This window comes from Lethenteron reissneri, chromosome 40, assembly GCF_015708825.2.
Source record: "Lethenteron reissneri isolate LAM-NWPU_2019-01 chromosome 40, ASM1570882v1, whole genome shotgun sequence".
Classification (NCBI taxonomy): Eukaryota; Metazoa; Chordata; class Hyperoartia; order Petromyzontiformes; family Petromyzontidae; genus Lethenteron; species Lethenteron reissneri.
The window spans coordinates 6,978,256-7,001,223 of NC_083818.1; the positions used below are offsets into that span (position 1 = coordinate 6,978,256).

The 22,968-nt window shown below is 45.8% G+C and overlaps 1 protein-coding gene across 2 annotated transcripts in view; it reads right to left on the reverse strand.

Moving 5' to 3' along the window:
* Window positions 1-22,264, reverse strand: part of NADK (NAD kinase) — a 57,134-nt gene extending 34,870 nt beyond the window's left edge. The window contains exons 1-3 of one of the 2 annotated variants that reach the window (XM_061567898.1): window positions 22,151-22,264; window positions 17,629-17,765; window positions 4,928-5,011 (exon numbers count right to left, since the gene is read on the reverse strand). In XM_061567898.1, coding sequence (XP_061423882.1) covers window positions 4,928-5,011; window positions 17,629-17,765 — 221 coding nt within the window. In that variant the 5' untranslated portion in view covers window positions 22,151-22,264. Of the gene's footprint in view, window positions 1-4,927; window positions 5,012-15,044; window positions 15,060-17,628; window positions 17,766-22,150 lie in introns of those variants that run through there. The other variant, XM_061567900.1, reaches the window with a different exon arrangement.
* Window positions 22,265-22,968: the final 704 nt, after the last annotated feature.

The following is a 22,968-nucleotide window of genomic DNA, read 5'->3' on the forward strand; positions in this document are numbered from 1 at the left end:
GCTGTGAATCTTTCAACCGTTTTTATTGTTGATGAGTTGACACTAAGGCCACTTCCTTAAGAGTAAATAAGTTGCTATCCTACACGCATGCAAAGTATGTCTCATTACATCAACTGTATGACAGTTAGGTTTGTTAAAAGTGATCATCTGTAGTCCCTCCCTTCCCCCACCGCCTTGCAGCCTACTATTTGATGAAGTAACGATTCAGGGTTGCGATTGTATTCCATCATTTATATTGTCTTTTGTTCCATTTGGACTGTTTTTTTTATTCTCTCCCATTCCTTTTTGTTTGTATTGATTCTTGAGGCTTATTATGATGCATGCATCGAACTACTGATGGGGCAAAAAGAAATGTCGAAAAGAGAGAACGAATTTATTTAAAGAGATAACTTATTTCTTTAAAACTGCTTTTTGTATGTTAGTTTGTCCTTCCCCTGCACCTCCAATTAGCACGGTTGGCTAAGTACCGTACGAAAGAAGTTCAACATACATACGTACATGCAGACAATACACCAAGTACCAATAAGACGGACAACACAAATGAGACGCACGCAAACGAGAGGGTCAAATTCACACAACAGAAAATAACAGATCCTCGAATCAAATCGCGGAATCGAGACCATTCACAGAGTCACATGAATCATCAGATCCCTAATGGCTAACAGGCATCTCCCAGTGCTGAAGCGATACCACTGGGTAAAGCGGTGTTTGGCAACAAAATCGTTAAAATTCGGCACAAACATGTTTGGGAGTTTGTGGGGTGAGCGCAGAAATAGATGGTACCACCCCACATTGTTGCAGTTTCAAATTGAACGCAGAACTCTTAGAGTGGCGACACCTCACCATGTCTCCCTTGCAACAGTGTGTGGCATGTTTACCAGAATGAAATCTCGCAGGGTCCCGAATTGAGCTTTCGCTTAATTGATAATTGAAAGAAGTCATTTGCGGTATTTAGGATTTACAAGTTTAGAAGTTATAATGTAATATAATACTCTCGAGGACTGCACACAAAAGCAAATTTGTTCATTTAAATCGTGAACTGTCCACTGTACAAACTGTGCGAGCTGTCAAGGGTGGTTTAAGGTTGTTTTTGTATAACATTTGAAAGTAAAGTGAAGGGAGAGAAACTGACCCTGCTACACGTACGCGTCTGTTCTATCGGTGTTGTGGCAGGTATGCAGCCGATTCAGGACATCTGCCCTTCAACATCCTTATGAATGTTTACAAACTCCGATCTATTTGTAAACATCACAAGCTACTCACACCAACTTCTGCCCAACACATTGCACCCAGCAGACCCTCCTGTCAATGTCAGTCAATTCGACACCACACGCTGCATTATTACACAGCGCTGCTGTCCCACTGCTCTCTGGCATCATCAAAATAACCCAGTGCTTTGGATAGCTGTGATGTCACTTTACACAGGAGGTGCTGCCACGACCACAGTGTTCTGTCACACTCTTACAATTATCTATGACAGGTTAACCTAAAGCAACTCTTACATCATGCAAACCGTGGCCTCCATGGGCTTAAGCAAACATTTATTTGTGAAGTTACATGGACGCAAACGTCACCTTACTTAAGGTGGCGTTGTAATCACCAGCTCACACTTTATCTGATTAGCACTGCCAGCATAAGGCTAGCACCACACTCGAGTACATATCTAAGTTTCCGATACAATATAGATTTATATACAGACACACTTAAGCGGTTGTGCTTTCGCTACGTTGTCCCCACCTGAAGAAGGACGCTTGTGTTGCGCCCGAAACGTCGTGATTTAATTTAGTTGTTTTCATTTATTTTATTTTTTTACCTACGTGACTTTACCGAAAAAAACAAAGAGTATTATATAGCCTCCACATGCGACAACACATGTCAAGACACCGTGTGGAAATAGTGGACATTTTTGATTTTGTACAGAGAAAGAGGCAGTCAGTCATAGGCAGAGGAAAAGAAGAAGATCTTGAGCCTGGACTTGAACACTGGGCATGGAGTCGACAGCATCGACGAATGGGAGTTACACACACCACCATTCCCTAGAATGGTGGTGTGTGTGTCCCTAGAATGGTGGTGTGTATGTGTGTGCGATTAACGCGCTGCGCTACGAACCTGGCAACCTGGGTTCGATTCCCGCTCATGACCAACACCAGTGACGATTATCTAAACCGGTCCTGGGCCTCTCCTAGGTCGACTCAGACTCAAAAGAGTACCTGGTGCGGTGTGTAAACGTCGTCACTGAGGAGACAAAGGCGGCCGGGCGTGGTGTTGGCCACCCACCCCCTCGCATGCCGTGCCGGCCTTCATAGGTGCTCGTGAACAGCACTTGCCCCAACAGTCTGTTAAGGCTATACGGGGGATCTTTGTCTTTTTTACACAGCCGTCGAAGCCGAGACAACGAAAGAGAAGCATTGCCTAATGTTTGTGTGTGGAAGAGCATTCTGCGGATTTACTTGAAAGAATCAAATTGGCTCACACCGACCTTTTTTTCATCAGAGCTAAAACAGAGTCAATATGAGTAGGGAAATTTCGATTTAAAGCTTTCGTGACTGCAGGTATTCATCGTCTTGGTTCTTTCGGTAAAGTCACGTAGAAGGAAACTAATAAAAATAAAACATAATAAAATAATTCTCACGACATTTCGGCCACAACGCAAGCAGCGTCTTCAGGTGGAGAACAGGTCTGTCGAGAAGGCTTTACCGAAAGAACCAAGAAGATGAGTAGGGAAGCTAAGGAAATAAGGCCATGCACATTAACACCATAAATCCTTAGTAATCCTATAGAAACCTTATTCTTGTTCTATAAGCTTCTGGAGTTATAACATTCAACTGCAGGAATCCTCGATGCTTGGTCTTTGAGCCCTTTGAATACTATGGGAGATAAGGAGGCATCACGTCTATTACCACTATTGATTCTGAGGTCATGAAACACGCATCTAATTCCGTGTGTCAGGATTAGTGCCGAATCAATGAATTTATTTTTTTGATCACAGTCGACTACTCAGCAGACCAAGTTAACATCAGCGGCAAGTGACATCTGAACCAAGTTGAGTCACAAAGCCACCATGACCAACGCTGCATGTGGGAGGCCTTCACATCGAGCAGCAGATTGACAAAGAACTGTACATTCTATGAAAATACATTTTAAAAAATTGTTCTGTTGCTTATTGACAAAACTGTCAAAAGCCATGTTGTGTCAAAGCAAAACACTTGCACGACACAACATTCATAGGTCGCGCATTCTCCTCCATTGCCCCCCCCCACCCACCATGGTTTGTAACGCCTGTTCCCCCAGCCTCCTGTGCTGTCAACTCCCTACCGCAGTTCAAACCCAGGCTCAAGGACTTCCCGTTGACCTCTGCGTATGACTGCCTCTCTCTCTCTCCCGCTCACTATGAAAAAAATATGGACACCATTTCTGTGCAGCATCTCGAGATGCAGTCGCATTTAGACGTTACATAAATCAACATTGTATTGTGTTGTATCGCAGCCCTGCCCACTCACGGCGCACTTCAACAAACGGTCACGGGATATTAGCCCGCACTACAGAGTGAAATGGAGCATTTCATATCGCAATAAGAGGCTTTTCTCACAGCCCAATAATGTTCACAACCACAAAGTCATATGCAAATGATCCCAATCAGGTACGATTCCACCAGGAGGCAACTCACGTAGTAACACAACAGCGGGGATTTATTGCCCGAGCAGCATTCGTGGTGCCCATTGGCTTCACCTGACGCAAGAAAAGTTGACTCGGATGGCTAGGACACTTGATGAGAAGAGATGGAAACCACAACAACAGAAGGAAGGTGACGGACATCGAAGTACCAGGGTGGAGACCGACAAGACAGGCCCAGAGGGAGAGGCGATTCAAAGTAGTGAACCAGGATATTAAGGACTGCTGAGTGGATGTGGAGATGACCCAGGACAGGAATGAGTGGAGAATGAGGAGGAAGGCTGATCTTATAAACGTGAGAAAACGTCAGGAGTTTTTCAGTTATCATTTACTAATTTAAATGTTCCCTGCTCTATCAATAATGTATCAGGCAATACTACAGCGAAGACCCATTAGAAGCATAAAACGCCGTGTACGGTTCCCATTTAATTACCACAAAATTAAAGTAAGTTCAGAAAAATCATGCACATGCATGTTTTATATAAAGCTTCCTAACATGCGTTTGTACAAAAAAGTATTTAACTGGCATTCTGGAAGCCAACCGGTAGCTGTCAGGGCAAAATGCGATTGTATATTTGCAAACAGTCTTTTTTTCTCTTGGATGTGTCTGCTACTTTTGGGAAAACCTTTTGATACATTTGGCTGGTTTTCTGTCAGGTAGGTCCCTAATGGCAAAACAGCTTTACACTACAAGTGAATTCGTATCGGAACATCTTTATGAGAGTTATCGTGACTTATGGCTGAAAATCAGGCAAAAACAAAAACAAACAAGAAAAGTGTTGGGCATCGTGGGTTTCTGTCATAATGCATAACAGACTGACCTATATTCATTTGTAACAAACCCATCCCATGCAGTGTGCTCTAGTTGTGGCATAGGAGAATGGTGTGTGTCTTTGTATGTTTGTGGGGAGCGAGAGTGTAGCGGTTAACGCACTGCACTACGAACCCAGCACCCGAGTTCGATTCCCGCTCACTACCAAAAACAGTGGTGAATTTTTTAACCGGTCCGAGGACTCCCCTAGGTCGACTCAGCCTCAAATGAGTACCTGGTGTGGTGTGTAAACATCACCACACCAGGAAAATCAAGGCGTATGGGAGTGGTGCCGGTCACCCACCCCCTTGTGTGCCGTGCCAGCCCTCATAGGTGCTCGCTAACAGCATTTGCCCTAATGTTCTGTTAAGGCGATATGGGAGATCTTTGTCTTGTTTGTCTTGTATGTGTGTGTGTGTGTTTGGAGCTGTCCAGGACACTCACATAATGGCAGTGGGGTTTTTCATCATGCACGCCTTGGGGCCAAAGCGTGTGGCAGGGCAGGGTCCGTGCAGCGAACGAGAGCGCCTGAAGGGAGAACAAACACAAGCTCTTTCAAACTTCAAGCAGACTTAATTTTACAAGGCCCGCGACTCCACTCTACACGGCCCGAGACTTCACTTCGCGTGAAGCCTAACGTTGCAAAACAGCACGCAAAATGACAATTATCGGTCACTGCAAGCATCTTAGCTGCACTAATCGGGTACCAGAGAGGCATATTTTTGTCCTGGAAACAACACTGTTTTTCTGTCAGGACATTCAGTCCCCTGTAAATGTCAGCTTTAAATAATTATATTACTTTTACTATTTGCTTCTCAGGAAGGTTCCCCACCTTTGCCGAAAAGCAACGATGATTACTTCCGCGTGAGCTATGTAAAGAACGCTTACCATTTATTGTGCAACTCAGTGGAATTCCTGTTGCCTATGGCATTGTAGGCAGGGGTGAGGGGGGGACTATTGCCGCATCTTACACTGTGTAACAAATGTTTATTTCTTTACTTAAAACTTTCGTGACTGCAGGAATTCATATTATTTGGTTCTTTCGGTAAAGTCACGTAGATTGAAAAATTATAATAAAAAATAAAGTGAATAAAAATAATCATAAACTAAAAAACACTAATGTAGACTCTATTTTTATATTTTTATTACCGAAAGAACCAATAAGTATACATTATAGACTGCCAGTACACTCACCAGCTTAAGAACCAGGCTACAGTCTACATTATAGACTGCCAGTACACTCACCCAGCTTAACCATTGCTACAGTCTACATTTTAGACTGCCAGTACACTCACCAGCTTAATAACCAGGCTACAGTCTACATTATAGACTGCCAGTACACTCACTCCGATTAAGAACCAGGCTACAGTCTACATGAGTGTTTTTATTATTATTTTAATTTATTTTTATTCACTTTTTAAATTATTATTATTATTTTTCTACGTGCCATTACCAAAAGAAGCAAAGATTATATTTATTTACTTATTCCTCCTGGGTAGTAAGTGTTATTTCCTAATTGCTTATGCCTCATAAGTACAGAAAATGGCTATTATTCCCCACAAACTTTGTTTTTGTGACCAGGACAATGATATTTTGAAATGTACCTATTTTCAATGAGAAAACGGGCGAATTTGTGTGTTTTCGTTCACATAAAGTCAGAAAAAAACATATGAATCAATATTAACATGTATTTATACTAAAGTAACACAAAAATGACTACAAAAGATTTAGACACCAAGGCGCACTACCACAGGTGGGACTGGCCACATCGGACTGAGTTCTCTGTGGGGAGAAACAACGTCAAGTGGGAGCCACTGGTGGACCCCCGGAAGGTGCTGATGCCACCACTGCACCTCAAATTGGGCCTTATGAAACAATTTGTCAGAGCTGTAGATAAGGAGTTGGCAGCCTTCAATTACCTTCAAGACTTCTTCCCTAAGCTGTCTGAGGCAAAGGTCAAAGCCGGTGTCTTTGTCAGACCACAGATAAAGAAGAACCTGGAGTGCAATGAATTCCCCAAGAAGCTCACGAGTAAGGAGAAAGCGGCTTACAACAGCTTTGTCCCAGTGGTTCGTGGCTTTCTGGGAAATCACAAGGTCTAAAACTATGTGGAGCTGGTTGAGACTCTGGTGAAAAACTATGGCACAATAGGCTGTAGGATGTCCCTCAAAATCCGTATCCTTGATGCTCAACTTGATAAATTCAAAAACATGGGAGCGTACTTGGAGGAGCAAGGCGAGCGCGTCCACCAGGATATACTGGACTTTGAACGCCGCTACCAAGGACAGTATAACGAGAACATGATAGGAGACTACATTTGGGGGCTGATTCATGAAAGTGATTTACATTATAATCGTAAATCTCGAAAAACTACTCACTTCTAAATCTTTTGAAGTAATTTTTGTATTACTTTAGTATAAATACATGTTGATTTTGATTCATATATTGTTTCTTTCTGACTTTATCTGAACGAAAATACACAAATTTGCCCGTTTTCTCATTAAAAATAGGTAAATTTCTAAATATCACTGTCCTGGTTACAAAAGCAAAGTTTGTGATGAATAATAGCCATTTTCTATACCTTTTAGGCATAAGCAATTACGAAATAACACTTACTACCCAGGAACAAAAATTGTGTTACATACCGTTATTATCCTTAGTTACCCATGGAAATTAATCCTCTCCTGATATCCGTGCTACTGCGCTTGGATAGGATAATCGGACCAATATGTTTTGCTGTGGAATCACACTCATACGAAAATTGCATTACTGCAGGAAAGCTAACAGGTCAAACACCACGGTGTTAACGTGCACCTACTTGCAAATCCTAAAAATATTCATCAAATAAAAGCAAAACTTTTTAATAGACAGTGCCAATCGTTGCCACGACAGATGTGATAACTATGCGCTACTGAATGTGCAGGACAATTACCGGGACCATTTTTGTCACAACCACATCGAGAAACCACTGCTGTTGTCATGCCATCCAGCAAAGCACACGGCGCATGGGGCAGCACAGCGAATACCACTTCATCTGATATTTAAATACAGTACTTGCCAGCCTGTCAGCAGAGCAGCAAGTTTGCTTTGTGCACTCTTGTCGCATGATTCAATCCTCCCTTTTGTTATTGTGAACGGTAGCATCTCTAGCGGCTGCAGGGGTGACGTTGAATCCATTACAGACATGTACAAAACATTATTTTGCACGTTATTTTCCATGCACTTATCGTGAGATTAAGAATAACGTGACAAAATATTCTAAGGTATTTATCAGGGAAGCATGGAAATCTATTTTATGCATGCCCCTACCATCTAGCGAAGAGAAGAAGCAAGTATAATGGAGAGAAACAAATATACAATAATAAACACAATGGGAGTACGTATGAAATGCACAATGGACGAATAGGAGGGTCGCTTTGAATACACACTTTACTGGAAGTGTGTTTAGAATGTTCTAATTAACAGACTGGAAGTCTGCTTCTCACATAATGACATTTTACGTTCAATGGCCTAGGAGTCTTGTTCGGCAAAACGACTCTCTTTGGACAATGCGAGGTGTCACTAAAGACGAGGCGTCGCTTCACCAAACTGTGAATGGGGAGGGTGGCTTACCTGGACACACTGCCACAAACACATCCAATAGATGGGGTAGGAGCAAAGGGAAAAAAGTAGAAATATATTACAAATAGTAAGCACACAAATGCATTCAAATCACCCAGTTTTATACACCTGAAACGAACACCCAATTGCACAATCAAGCACAGCTATGCTACAATAAAAAAACCTTTAATAAGGGAATAAATGGTGGGAGCGGTCATGCAATGATGAGCATGCTGAACTTTGAACGAGGAAACCCCGAGTTAGATTCCTGGTCACGGCTAACATCAGCGGCAAGGGAGACTTGAAGCAGTCCTGGGCGTCAGCTTCTTCAGCAAGCCGCACCGACAAAGCGTTGTGAAGTAAGAGTGTGGTCACACAACTCTCACAAACAACACTGCCACGTGGCCAGGCCTTCACCAAGCAGTGGACTGACAAAGATCTCAAAATGACTGTTGTTCAATTTAACACGTAGGCTTTCGCGACCAATATTATTCATAATATAGGTTTTTGGGTCAGATCGCGTTATTTATAAATGTGTCGTAACCCTCCACCACGCGACACGGCCAAACAGTAAAAATGGGTCACGTTTTCAAAGGACAAATTAATTGACTTCTTTAGCCCACCGGTGTGCTGAAGACAGAATCAACAGCATTTTAAAATTTGAGTAGTACGACGTTTCGCTGATAATTACAATCAGCTTCATTCTTGCCCTGACACAACAATGGGACTTAGCTGACGCACCCAGAAGCTCTGATCGTAGCAGTCAGCTAAAACTCGTCGGCTAAAATTATTTTTAAAACTTATTTTACCAGGTAAGGCCCACTGAGCTACAAAGCTCTTTCCAGAGGCGACCTGGCCACAAATGATAGCTCAATGAAGTGGCTTATCACGTGGAAATGTATTACAGCCAAATACTCTAAATGCGGAAGGAAAAAGCAAAGTACCTGGAGAAAAATCTACATGCCCACGGGGAGAGAGAGACACGCAAACTCCAAATATACAGGCGTCAGGGTTGGGATTGAACCCACGACATCCTGTATACCAGGCGAGGTAGTTAACAACTCGCCACCGTGGTGAGATGGGAAAGATACAAAGGCCATAAAGTTGAACGAAAGTCTAATAACGATAATCCTACACTCCTCCCTCACGAATAAAAATATGCATAGCACTCAGGTTAAGAAGTGGCAAAGAGGTTAGCGCACTGTCCTATGTCCCCAGCGACCTGGGTACATAGCACAATTCCCAACTATGTCCGACATGGGTCATGAGTGTCATCTAAAGTGGTCATGGGAAGCTCCCTGCCACTTAAAAAACCCGCATTGACCGGAGCATGACAAATAATCATCAAACGACACCCACAACTCGTTTGGCTCAGGGAGGCCTTCACCAGCCAGTAGATTTACAAAGAGCTGTAAACTACAAGTATTATTCTCACGGCCATATTTGCGAAGTCAGTTTAAACAGGTTACAAATTACTAGCTCAATTGAGAGGTATCCTGAGAAATGGTAAATCCCACAATAGTTCAAAGCTCATTGCTGACAGAGCAGGGTTTTGTTCAGTAGGCAAATTAAGTGGACATGTTATTGTGCAGCCATCTGTGTGAAGAGGAAACAATAAAAAAGGTGGAGTGTAACGTGTTGCAACGGATCTAGCATGTTATCTTAAAAAATGTGTGTGTGGGTTAGCCAGAATTTTTCTTTTTCAGGACACACCCCGATTCCCAAATGTGAATCCATCTGACTCCCTACGGAACAAGATGTGCGCATCCTGCGTGGGTAAGTGGGTTATATCACCTAAGCCATCCAACATGAGCTCCCAATCCCCGTGCAACCAGGAGAGACGGTGCCTCCGAGTCACGCTCCACTCTCCCAAAAAACGTAACCTGCTCGCAATTACGCCTCGAAACAGTATACTGGGTATCCAGTCCACTCGTTTTTTTATCCGAATAAGTGCCGTTAATTTTGAATAATAATTAAGTTTGGATATTGATAGGACAAATTAAAAAAATATTGGTTCGTAAAATAAATTATTCTACTCGTGAACTGTAAAAAACAAACTTCTACGTCTTTTCATATTTTGTTGATTAAATGCATTTCATACACGGCGAATACGTTCCATGATTAAATAAGCTACAGGTGACAAATTCCATCTGGTAACAAGTTACAATTGGCATGTTACCGTGAAATAAGCTAAACGTGACAGACTCCATACAATCAAAACGCATACATCACAGAACACAACACAGAAAGTGGCTGTTGAAGAGGGGGAACTTTTTTTTTAATGGTGCATTGCTCAATATTTATAAATAAAAATAAAGCAATTTGAATAATCTTATTTATCCTTCCTCTTTGGAAAAACCCAGCTATATAGCTCCGGGGGTCAGACAAAAAGGACTGCCCACAACATGATGGTTATCATATACTGTAGAATGGTATATAACATTACCTACTTAGAACGCGAGTTATCACTCGCTCTGGAAGATAATTACTCAAAGGCCGGTACAAACGATTTCCCACACTCAGTGGTCCTCTATATATTCAGATGCTTTTGTAGTAACATCGCGGGATGTAACTGTGTAATGCTGGCTCTAGAGGGGCTCGGTGGGCGCTGATTGACAGCGCTGGATGGCACCACGCTCGGCGTGCAGTGCCGGCCCCTACAGGATAGGGTGTGGGAGTATCGGCCAAAGAAACGGGGTTACTAAAGGCCATGGCACTCCGGTTGACCCGAGAGGACACGTGACCGGTTAAGTCTACAAAGGGGCTAGGGGTGGTCACGTGGTCGGGGGCCAGATCCTGCTCGAGGATTCTGGAAGGTGGTCGTGGCTAAGGGCGGAGCCAGCCACGCCGCAGACGATATAAGCCGGGTCCCCCAGAGGGACTGGCGCTGTTGTTCATCTTGAAGAAACCTTCGTCTGCGTCCTACAGAGTCTCCAACACGTGGACCTGGACCCAAGCTGTGGTCCGGTCCGTTGTAGCTAGTGACGTTGTAATTAGTGTAGTTAGCCTGGTGGTCACCACCACAGGTTGTTATTCTGTTAAGGGGCAGTTACTCCGTGTGTTGGTGTTAAATAAATGTGTTGCCTCCAAGAGTACATCTACGACTCAGTTGAACCTACTACACGTTCATCCAATGAACGAGTTTTTATACAGGTGGGAAGAAAATGGAGCACTTGGAGAAAACCAATGCATGTGAAAGACAATACAGATGGAGATTAGTCCACACTTGCTGTACTGTCATCCCCTAGCAAACAAGGGTATAACACCTCAATACCTACGGGAAGGACGTTTCCCAACATTTGCCTGATCCACCTCCACAGTGCTGGATTATAGGGGTGCACCACCACCCGGGGATGTTTGACCATACTTCACCATGTTGGTCAACGCGGGTCAGTGAAGATGGTGACCCAGGTTCAGTTTGGCTATCACTCACCCCCAATGTTAGCCGTGACCAGGAATCGAACTTAGGTCACTGGGTTCATGGCGCAGTGAGCCAAAAAATCCAAGCATCCAACATACTTTATGCTGGCTTAAACGATCTAATCTTGAATTAGCTGCACTTCTACGTCAAATTCTACACATTCTTGCAACAATGTGAGTTGGGGGGAGGGGTATCAACCAACCACATGGTTGGAAAGTAAACAGGACGATTACAAATAAGTTATCTGTGTCACAGAGTATCAAAGACTGCAACATAACAATCACAAGGACAAACATAGATCCACAGATTATTCACACAGACTGTTGTGGCAAGTCCTCAAAGCAACGACAAACATTGTACACACACACAAGCAACAAAAATATGCAGATATACATACAGATTCACACACACATATGTCAACCTAATACGGTTTGCACCGTATTCTTGTACAAATACATTTTGTTTTTAGGTCCATATGGCTTATAGCCGTTTCAATACGGGCAACATTTATTTTGTTTATTTGTTTGTGCTTCTCCCTTGTGTTGGGACTATCTGAGATGAACGTGGAGATTTATAAGTGCACGTGGTGACCAATAAAGTCTGAATTGGTCTGTAATAAGGTAGGGCACTGATAAGGGGTTGACAGGTATGCACACACAAAGATCCCCTGTGTAGTCATAAAGATTGTTGGGCCAAGTGCTGTTAGTGGAATAGCTAATTAAGACGGATAGGGTGCACTAGGGGGTGGTGTGGCCTGTACCACGCCTGACCGCCTTTCTCTTCCCATTCATAATGTTCACACACCGCAAAAGGCCGAGTCAAGGTAGGAGAGGCCCAGGACCAGAGATATTCGTCACCGATGTTGGCTGCGAGCGGGAATAGAGTCACTGCGTTCGTAGGGAAAGTCCGCTAACCACTACACTACAGCTCCCCATAGACCACACGCACACAGGCATGAATAGGTAATGCGTACCCGTCAACCCATACGGTCTACCCGTATTCTTGTACAGGGAAATTGAGTTGTTCAGGTCCATACTGCGTACAGCCGTTTCAATACCGGCAAAAAAATTGTGGGACTTTGTAAGATGACGTTGAGATTGATAAGGGGCACGGGGTGACCAATACGGTCTGAATTGGTCTGTAATAAGATAGGCAGCACTGATAAGGGGTTGACAGGTATAGGTAATGTATAGGTAATGTTCTAATATGACACGGGCATTCACGCAACCCGGAAAATAAATATCCACAGATACCAATAACTAGGTAGACGCGTGTGTAGATTCAACACGCGGCTCTGTCTGACCGCTCAGCAGACACACAGATACAGCGATGCACATATACAGACACACAAACACAGATCCCCTATAAAGTCTTCAGAGACTTGGGACAAGTGCTGTTAGCGAGCACCTATGAAGGCCGGCGTGGCACACGAGGGGGTGGGTGGCCAACACCACGCTCGGCCGCCTTTGTCCCCAGTGGCGATGTTTACTACACTCCGCACCTGGTACTCATTTGAGACTGAGTCGACCTAGGGAAGGCCAAGGATCGGTTCAAATAATCGTCACCGTGAGCTGGAATTGAACTCTGTTCGTCGGGATCGTAGCGCAGCGTGCTAAACGTTGTGTGACACAGTCACAAAAACACAGGGAATACAAAGACAGACACAAAGATGCAGATAGACAAGCACCCAGGCACAAGGACACACGTAAACAAACACTCACAAACACAACAACTAAAAAGCCGTCATCACATTACAGTGCCGTGCCAGGCTAGGTGCACTTTGAGGCGATGTGGCGTGTCAAAGGCTCGCTGCTGCTGTCAGGTCAAGGGACAGGGCCCAGGTGCTATGGGTTGACTGAGATGACTGGCAGACACAAGGACACAATCACAGACATAAACATACAGATACACACACACAGGCGTGTATTCGCCACGCCTCGGGAATGTGTCTGGTGCCACACAGACACAAAGAGACACAAATACGTAGACACACAGAGACAGACACACAGACACGTGTGTACAGTATTCACCACGCCGCAGGGATGTGTATGGTGCCTAGCAGACAAAGACGCCCAGAGAGACAGACACACAGACACTCAGAGACAGACACACACAGACACACACAGACACACTCGGAGGCACTCAGAGGGACAGACACACTGAGACAGACACACAGACACACTCAAACACGCAGACACACTGAGACAGACACAGACACACAGACACGTGCGTGTGCTCACCACGCTGCGGAGATGTGTCTGATGCCACGCAGACACTCAGAGATAGACACACACAGACACTCAGACACACTGAGACACACGGAGACACACTGAGACAGACACACACGGAGACACACACAGACACACACAGACACGCGCACTCACCACGCTGCAGAGATGTTCCTGGACGCCACGCAGACACTCAGAGACAGACACACAGAGACAGACAGACACAGAGACACTCAGACAGACACAGACACTCAGAGACACTGAGACACACAGAGACACACTGAGACACACACACACACACACTGAGACACACTGAGACAGACACACTGAGACACACACAGACACACTGAGACACACACTGAGACACACTCAGACACACTGACACACACACAGACAGACACACTGCGACACACACAAACACACAGAGACACACACTGAGACACGTGTGTGTGTGTGCTCACCACGCCGCGGGGATGTGTCTGGACGCCACACAGACACACTGAGATAGACACACACAGACACACTCACAGAGACACACACAGACAGACACACTGAGATAGACACACTGAGACACACACACTGAGACACACAGAGATACAGACACACGTGTGTGTGTGCTCACCACGCGCGGGTACGTGTCTGGACGCCACAGACACACTGAGATAGACACACACAGACACACACACTGAGACACACACAGAGACAGACACACTGGGACAGACACTGAGACACACGTGTGTGTGTGTGTGCTCACCACGCCGCGGGGATGTGCCTGGACGCCACGCAGACACACTGAGATAGACACACACAGACACACACACTGAGACACACACAGAGACAGACACACTGAGACAGACACTGAGACACACGTGTGTGTGTGTGTGTGCTCACCACGCCGCGGGGATGTGCCTGGACGCCACGCAGACACTCACAGACACACTCACACACACTGAGACACACACACAGACACTGAGACACACTGAGACAGAGACACACACAGACACACTGAGACACACACACAGACAGACACACTGAGACACACGTGTGTGTGTTGTGTGTGCTCACCACGCCGCGGGGATGTGCCTGGACGCCACGCAGACACAGACACACTGAGACACACACACTGAGACACACACACACACTGAGACAGACAGACACACACTGAGACACACAGAGACACGTGTGTGTGTTGTGTGTGCTCACCACGCCGCGGGGATGTCTGGACGCCACGCACTCACAGACACACTGAGACACACACACTCACAGAGACACACTGAGACACACAGACACACGTGTGTGTGTGTGTGCTCACCACGCCGCGGGGACGTGTCTGTACGCCACACAGACACTCACAGACACACACACACTGAGACACACACAGACACACTGAGACACACAGACACACACACTGAGACACACGTGTGTGTGTGTGTGCTCACCACGCCGCGGGGACGTGTCTGTACGCCACACAGACACACACACAGAGACACACACACTGAGACAGACAGAGACAGACACACACTGAGACACACACAGACACTCACTGAGACACACACTGAGACACACAGAGACACTCACTGAGACACACGTGTGTGTGTTGTGTGTGCTCACCACGCCGCGGGGACGTGTCTGTACGCCACACAGACACACACACACAGAGACACACACACACAGAGACACACACAGACACACACACACTGAGACACACGTGTGTGTGTTGTGTGTGCTCACCACGCCGCGGGGACGTGTCTGTACGCCACACAGACACACTGAGACAGACACACACAGACACACACAGACACACTCACAGAGACACACTGAGACACACAGACACACACACTGAGACACACGTGTGTGTGTGTTGTGTGTGCTCACCACGCCGCGGGTACGTGTCTGGACGCCACGCAGACACAGACACACTGAGACACACACAGACACACACACACTGAGACACACTGAGACACACAGACACACTCACAGAGACACACTGAGACACACAGACACACACACCGAGACACACGTGTGTGTGTGTTGTGTGTGCTCACCACGCCGCGGGGATGTGCCTGGACGCCACACAGACACACTGAGATAGACACACACAGACACACACACTGAGACACACACAGACACACACACTGAGACACACACACTGAGACACACACTGAGACAGACAGACAGAGACACACACAGAGACACACGTGTGTGTGTGTGTGTGCTCACCACGCCGCGGGGACGTGTCTGGACGCCACGCAGACACTCACAGGCACACTCACACACAGAGACACACACACAGACACACACTGAGACACACTGAGACACACAGAGACACACAGAGACACAGACACTGAGACACACGTGTGTGTGCGTGTGTGTGCTCACCACGCCGCGGGGACGTGTCTGGACGCCACGCAGACACTCACAGGCACACTCACACACAGAGACACACACACACAGACACACACTGAGACACACTGAGACACACAGAGACACAGACACTGAGACACACGTGTGTGCGTGTGTGTGTGCTCACCACGCCGCGGGGACGTGTCTGGACGCCACGCAGACACTCACAGGCACACTCACACACAGAGACACACACACACAGACACACACTGAGACACACAGAGACACAGACACTGAGACACACGTGTGTGTGCGTGTGTGTGCTCACCACGCCGCGGGTACGTGTCTGGACGCCACGCAGACACAGACACACTGAGACACACACAGACACACACACACTGAGACACACTGAGACACACAGACACACTCACAGAGACACACTGAGACACACAGACACACACACCGAGACACACGTGTGTGTGTGTTGTGTGTGCTCACCACGCCGCGGGGATGTGCCTGGACGCCACACAGACACACTGAGATAGACACACACAGACACACACACTGAGACACACACAGACACACCAACACTGAGACACACACACTGAGACACACACTGAGACAGACAGACAGAGACACACACAGAGACACACGTGTGTGTGTGTGTGTGCTCACCACGCCGCGGGGACGTGTCTGGACGCCACGCAGACACTCACAGGCACACTCACACACAGAGACACACACACAGACACACACTGAGACACACTGAGACACACAGAGACACACAGAGACACAGACACTGAGACACACGTGTGTGTGCGTGTGTGTGCTCACCACGCCGCGGGGACGTGTCTGGACGCCACGCAGACACTCACAGGCACACTCACACACAGAGACACACACACACAGACACACACTGAGACACACAGAGACACAGACACTGAGACACACGTGTGTGCGTGTGTGTGCTCACCACGCCGCGGGGACGTGTCTGGACGCCACGCAGACACTCACAGGCACACTCACACACAGAGACACACACACACAGACACACACTGAGACACACAGAGACACAGACACTGAGACACACGTGTGTGTGCGTGTGTGTGCTCACCACGCCGCGGGGACGTGTCTGGACGCCACGCAGACACTCACAGGCACACTCACACACAGAGACACACACACACAGACACACACTGAGACACACAGAGACACAGACACTGAGACACACGTGTGTGCGTGTGTGTGCTCACCACGCCGCGGGGACGTGTCTGGACGCCACGCAGACACTCACAGGCACACTCACACACAGAGACACACACACACAGACACACACTGAGACACACTGAGACACACAGAGACACAGACACTGAGACACACGTGTGTGTGCGTGTGTGTGCTCACCACGCCGCGGGGACGTGTCTGGACGCCACGCAGACACTCACAGGCACACTCACACACAGAGACACACACACACAGACACACACTGAGACACACTGAGACACACAGAGACACAGACACTGAGACACACGTGTGTGCGTGTGTGTGCTCACCACGCCGCGGGGACGTGTCTGGACGCGGCTGGACTGGGCGTCCCGGCCTCGCACTGCGACTCGGCGCGTTCCCTCAGGCCGCGCCGCGCCTCGCCCGCTCGCCTCGCCGAGCCCTCGCCGCCGTCTCTCTCCGCCATCTGTTGGGGGGAGGGTGATGTTTCTGAGGGAAAACCGGTGTCTGCGCGACTTTGTGTGTGTGTGACAAGAGGAGACGCTGCGAGTTTTGTTGTCGTCGTGAGGCGGAGTGACGACGCAGGGCGCAGTTCGCGCGCGAATGGCACCAATGCTACCGCTGCTGCTGCTATAGTACGGGGACTGTGACCCCTGCCGCGTACCCACGGCCACTGCGGGGAAGAGAGCCGGCCCAAATGGCCACAGCAAGCAGCCTCATGTGTTTATAAATAATATAAAAAAAGACAAATGTAAACCACGCTTCAATGAAATGTAGCGAGTGAGTAATGGTGGTACTCCAGGAAGTGGCCCCGCAGGTCGCCGCGAAGTAAGGGGCCGCGGTGAACTACAGCCAACGTCAGTTGAGCGTGGACAATTAGAGCCAAGCCGGAACATGACATGTAAAAATGATGGTTTAAAAATACTTTATTTTATTTTTTATGATAGAATATGGTATTGTCATCAGCATGACATAAGTATACCAGGTTTGCAGTCGATAACGCATTGGGAAGTGGGTTAAAATTGAGTTGCAAGATTTGAGGATATGACAACAACAACAGAGTGAGTTAATAGCGTGTAAAAAGATTGTTTAAAAATATTTTTTTTATGATAGAATATGGTATTGTCATCAGCATGACATAAGTATACCAAGTTTGCAGTCTATAACACATTGGGGAGTGGGTTAAAATTTAGTTACAAGATTTGAGGATACAACAACAGACATAGTGAGTTCATAGAAAGCGTGTTAAAATATCGTTTAAATGTTTTTTGTTTACTTTTTGTGATGGAATATAGTATTGTCATCAGTATGACACAAGTATACCAAGTTTGCAGTCGATATCACATTGGGAAGTGGGTTAAAATTGAGTTGCAAGATTTGAGGATATGACAACAACAGACAGAATGAGTTAATAGAAAGTGTGTAAAAAGATCGTTTAAATGTTTTTTTGTTTATTTTTTGATAGAATATAGTATTGTCATCAGTATGACATAAGTATACCAAGTTTGCAGTCGATACCACATTGGGAAGTGGGTTAAAATTGAGTTACAAGATTTGACAACACCAATAAACGCGTGTAAAAAACAATTGGGATTTTCAAGAATAATTTAGGGGAAAGGATGAAAGTGTAATCTGAGTTTCAGATAATGTATATACTGTGTGTGGAAATGATTTAATGCACACTTCATGCAAGCGAGAATGGCATCACCCTCCCTTTGATGCTGCTAATCCTGCATAATGCACGGGCATAATATGACTTTGAAACCCCCCGCACACCTCCTACGCATTTCACAAGTAGTACTAATCACATATCTGTATTTCCCATAAATATGCTAAATTCCTATTGATATGCAAATTATTTTGTCAAGGCGCCCTTCCCCCCTTCCAACTCAGCTTAAATATACGCTCCAAGCGTGGTGGTGTTTCATTCAGACGCTGTCTCCCCGACAGACCTGGTCTTCACCTGAGGACGGCTGCTTGCGTTGTGGCCGAAACGTCGTGAGAATTATTTTATTATGTTTTATTTTTATTATTTTATTATTTCCCTTCTACGTGACTTTACCGAAAGAACCAAGAAGAGGCATCACCCTCGTCAATTGAACAAGACTGCACTTGTTCACAGAGGAGGCAGTGACGGTATCACAGTGCCTGTGCCAGGCTAGGTGCACTTTGAGGCCATGTGCCCGACCGCGTACCCACGGCCACTGCGGGGAAGTGTGACGGTTCGGACAGAAGCCCTAGGACGGGATACATTTAAACAATTGGGCATTTAGGATCTAGATTTGAAGCTTTCGTGACTGCAAGGATTCATATTCTTAGGTTTTTTCGGTAAAGTCACGTAGGTAAAAAATGACAATTAATAAAAGTAAAATAAAATAAAAGTAAAATAAAAATCACGACGTTTCAGAGGCAACACAAGCTTCAATCTTCAGGTGGAACCGTCACAGCACGATAGCTGTATCAAGTGAGAGAAATTCCAAGAAAACAGTCCTTGTATATAACCAGTATATTCTTAGGTTTTTTCGGTAAAGTCACGTAGGTGACTTTACCGAAAAAACCTAAGAATATTTAGGATCTACTTTAAGAGTAAATTGGGGGGGGGGGGGGAATAAACGTATGAGTTTCTGATCATTTATATTGTAGTGGGGAGTAATTTGACGTAACTTCGTGCAAGCAAGAGTAGCATCACCATCGGTATTTGAACAAGACTGCACTTGCTGGTTGGTTACGTACGGCGTGAAAGAAGTTCAACATTTATACGGCGTTTAAACATGAATTGGATTTGGAAGCGCCTTACAAGAGCAGACCAGAACAACTTGTGTACCAGGTGGAGCCCCTGCTCAATCCACTGCTGGATGAGGGCCTCCCACCACCCTGGGTCGAATATATGTTGAACTTCAACATATATACAGAGAATAAAGATCCGGACAAGCAAGGGAAGACACGCAACACCAAATAAAGAACACATTTGAGGAGTCCTACATTGAGATGTTTGGCCAATTTGCATTACTGTAATGAGTGGCATTGAATCGATTACTATGATGTTCTTTGGGTCTTTCGGTAAAATCACGTAGATAGGTTCAAATTATTAATTACATCAAGGCCGTAATTATAATATATATTGGGGGGGACATGCTCAAAATGTCCCCACCCAATATATTGCTATAAAAAATAATTGCTATGTAAATAAAAACTACATTTTGCTAAACTTTGGCCACAATATCTGGACTTGTCTTCATATAAATCAATGCATAGATTTCTGGTTATATGATTGTGGTTATGGTTGTACTTTATTAAACCCTAATCACTGCCATTACATAGAACGAAACAAGAAAAACTTAAAAGTAAAAACAGAGCAATGTAATACAATACACTATTAGACATCATTGTAAAAAATAAAGAAAAAGTCCATCCCATGTGTTAGTGAATTTTTTTATGTTTTAGGCAGGAAATTAGTTTTCAAATGTAGATATTTTTCTGGGTTGGGACCCCCAGACACCCTGGAAGATTTGGTCCCCCCCCCCCCAATGTTGACTCCATGGCTACGGCCTTGATTAAGATAGGATACAAAATCATTCATTTGAACCTATCTACGTGACTTTACCGAAAGACCCAAAGAATATGAATTCCTGCAGTCACGAAAGCTTTAAGTCAAGATTCGATTACTATGATGATGCCGATGGACGTACAGCAATCGTGACGGCGATTGTGTTAAAGATGTATTGGTTATAGATGAGGTAATGATATAAGACTCATAATGAGGATGATGTTTATGGTGGGTATAGGAATACATTATGATAAAGATCACGTATTGGTTGGTGGTGCTGGTTGTGATGATGCCACGTTAGCTGGCCATCATTATGGTGATTACAAACACGACGTCATTGCGTAGTGCTGGATATATAACAAGATAATGTATTGTTGATAACGGTAATGATGAATATTATAATTTCTCACTCGATATTTTCCGGAACCCGTTGGGATTACCGGCATAAGGCACTACCACTAGATTACATGGTACACCTATCCCTAATATTATATTGTATTCGGGATACTGTATATCTCTTTGCATGAATGAGAACAGCGTAAGGACTTCATCATGCTGGACAAAATAAGGCGAGGAGACGGATGTGGCGTTGCCGAGCAATGTTACTGCAGATTGTTCGGGCTGAAATGAAGGGCCGATGTCATACCTGTCAACCCCTTGTCAGTGCTGCCTCTCTTATTACAGACCAATTCAGACCTTATTGGTCACCCCGTGTCCCTTATACATCTCAACGTTCATCCTACAAAGTCCCATCACAAGGGAGAAACACACAAATAGACACTCCCCACGAGTACACTCACCACTAGTACACTCACCACTACACTCACCACTTGTACACTCACCACTAGTACACTCACTACTAGTACACTCACCACGAGTACACTCACCACTACACTCACCACTAGTACACTCATCACTAGTACACTCACCACTACACTTACCACTAGTACACTCACTAGTACACTCATTAGTACACTCACCACTACACTCACCACTAGTACACTCACCACTACATGCCTGTCAACCCCTTATCAGTGCCCTACCTTATTACAGACTAATTCAGATCTTATTGGTCATCCCGTGTCCCTTATTAAACTCAACGTTCATCCTAACCAGAAGTCCCATCACAAGGGAGAAACACAAACAAACACAAATATATTTGGACCTGAAAACTCAATTTCCCCGTACAAGAACACGGGTTGACAGGTATGCGATTGTATGTACAATGCGTTTAACTTCTTTCGCACCGTACGTAGCCAACCCCGTGCTAATCGGTTATAGAAAGCGTGCGACGATCAGCTTACCGTGGCCACGTCCTTAGCGGGTGGCTATAAGGAGAAGTTGATCGGGCTGACCGCTTCGGCTCGTTTGGGAGGCACAAAGGAAGCTTCACCGCAGTGTTAAATGTGAAAGCTCAGCGTTGGACTGTGCCCAAAGGCCAATTTCCACACGTTACCCATAAACGCGCGTGATGCAATTCGCTAGTTGTTGCAAAAAAAAAATGTTTGCCTTTGCTCAGCGCACAAAGAGACCCCCTCCTACACAACGGGGCCCAACTTTACGTGGCCAAGTTTTCAAATGATCACAATGCGCTTTGCTACCGCAACAAAATACACGGGAAGTGTAGACACCTTAACACATTCCTGCGGAGGGAGCTGGTAGGAACGTTGGGTTGCTCGGTCAATGGCCAGGGTCAACGGCGGCGTGGTGTATTCCGCAAATATGCCCGACTGTGAGGGCGGGCACAAGCCGGCGTGAGTAGGTTAAACGTTGAGTTTTATAAGGGCACCACGGGGTGACCAGCCCCATCCCCACCCAGCCCCTCCCCTCCCCACCCAGCCCCACCCCTCCCATTTTTGGATTCACGACGGACGGACGGACACAATAATCCCCTGTGGGCTGGTGTAACCAGGAGGTTCCTACCAGTAATAGACTATAAAGTACGACCAACTTTGAACGGTTAAGTACCCCGGTGATTATGCCCAATGTTCGGCCAAACATTGACACGTGGTTGGAATTTCGATTTAAAGCTTTCGTGACTGCAGGGATTCATCTTCTTGGTTCTTTCGGTAAAGTCACGTAGAAGGGAGATAATAAAATAATAAAAATAAAACATAATAAA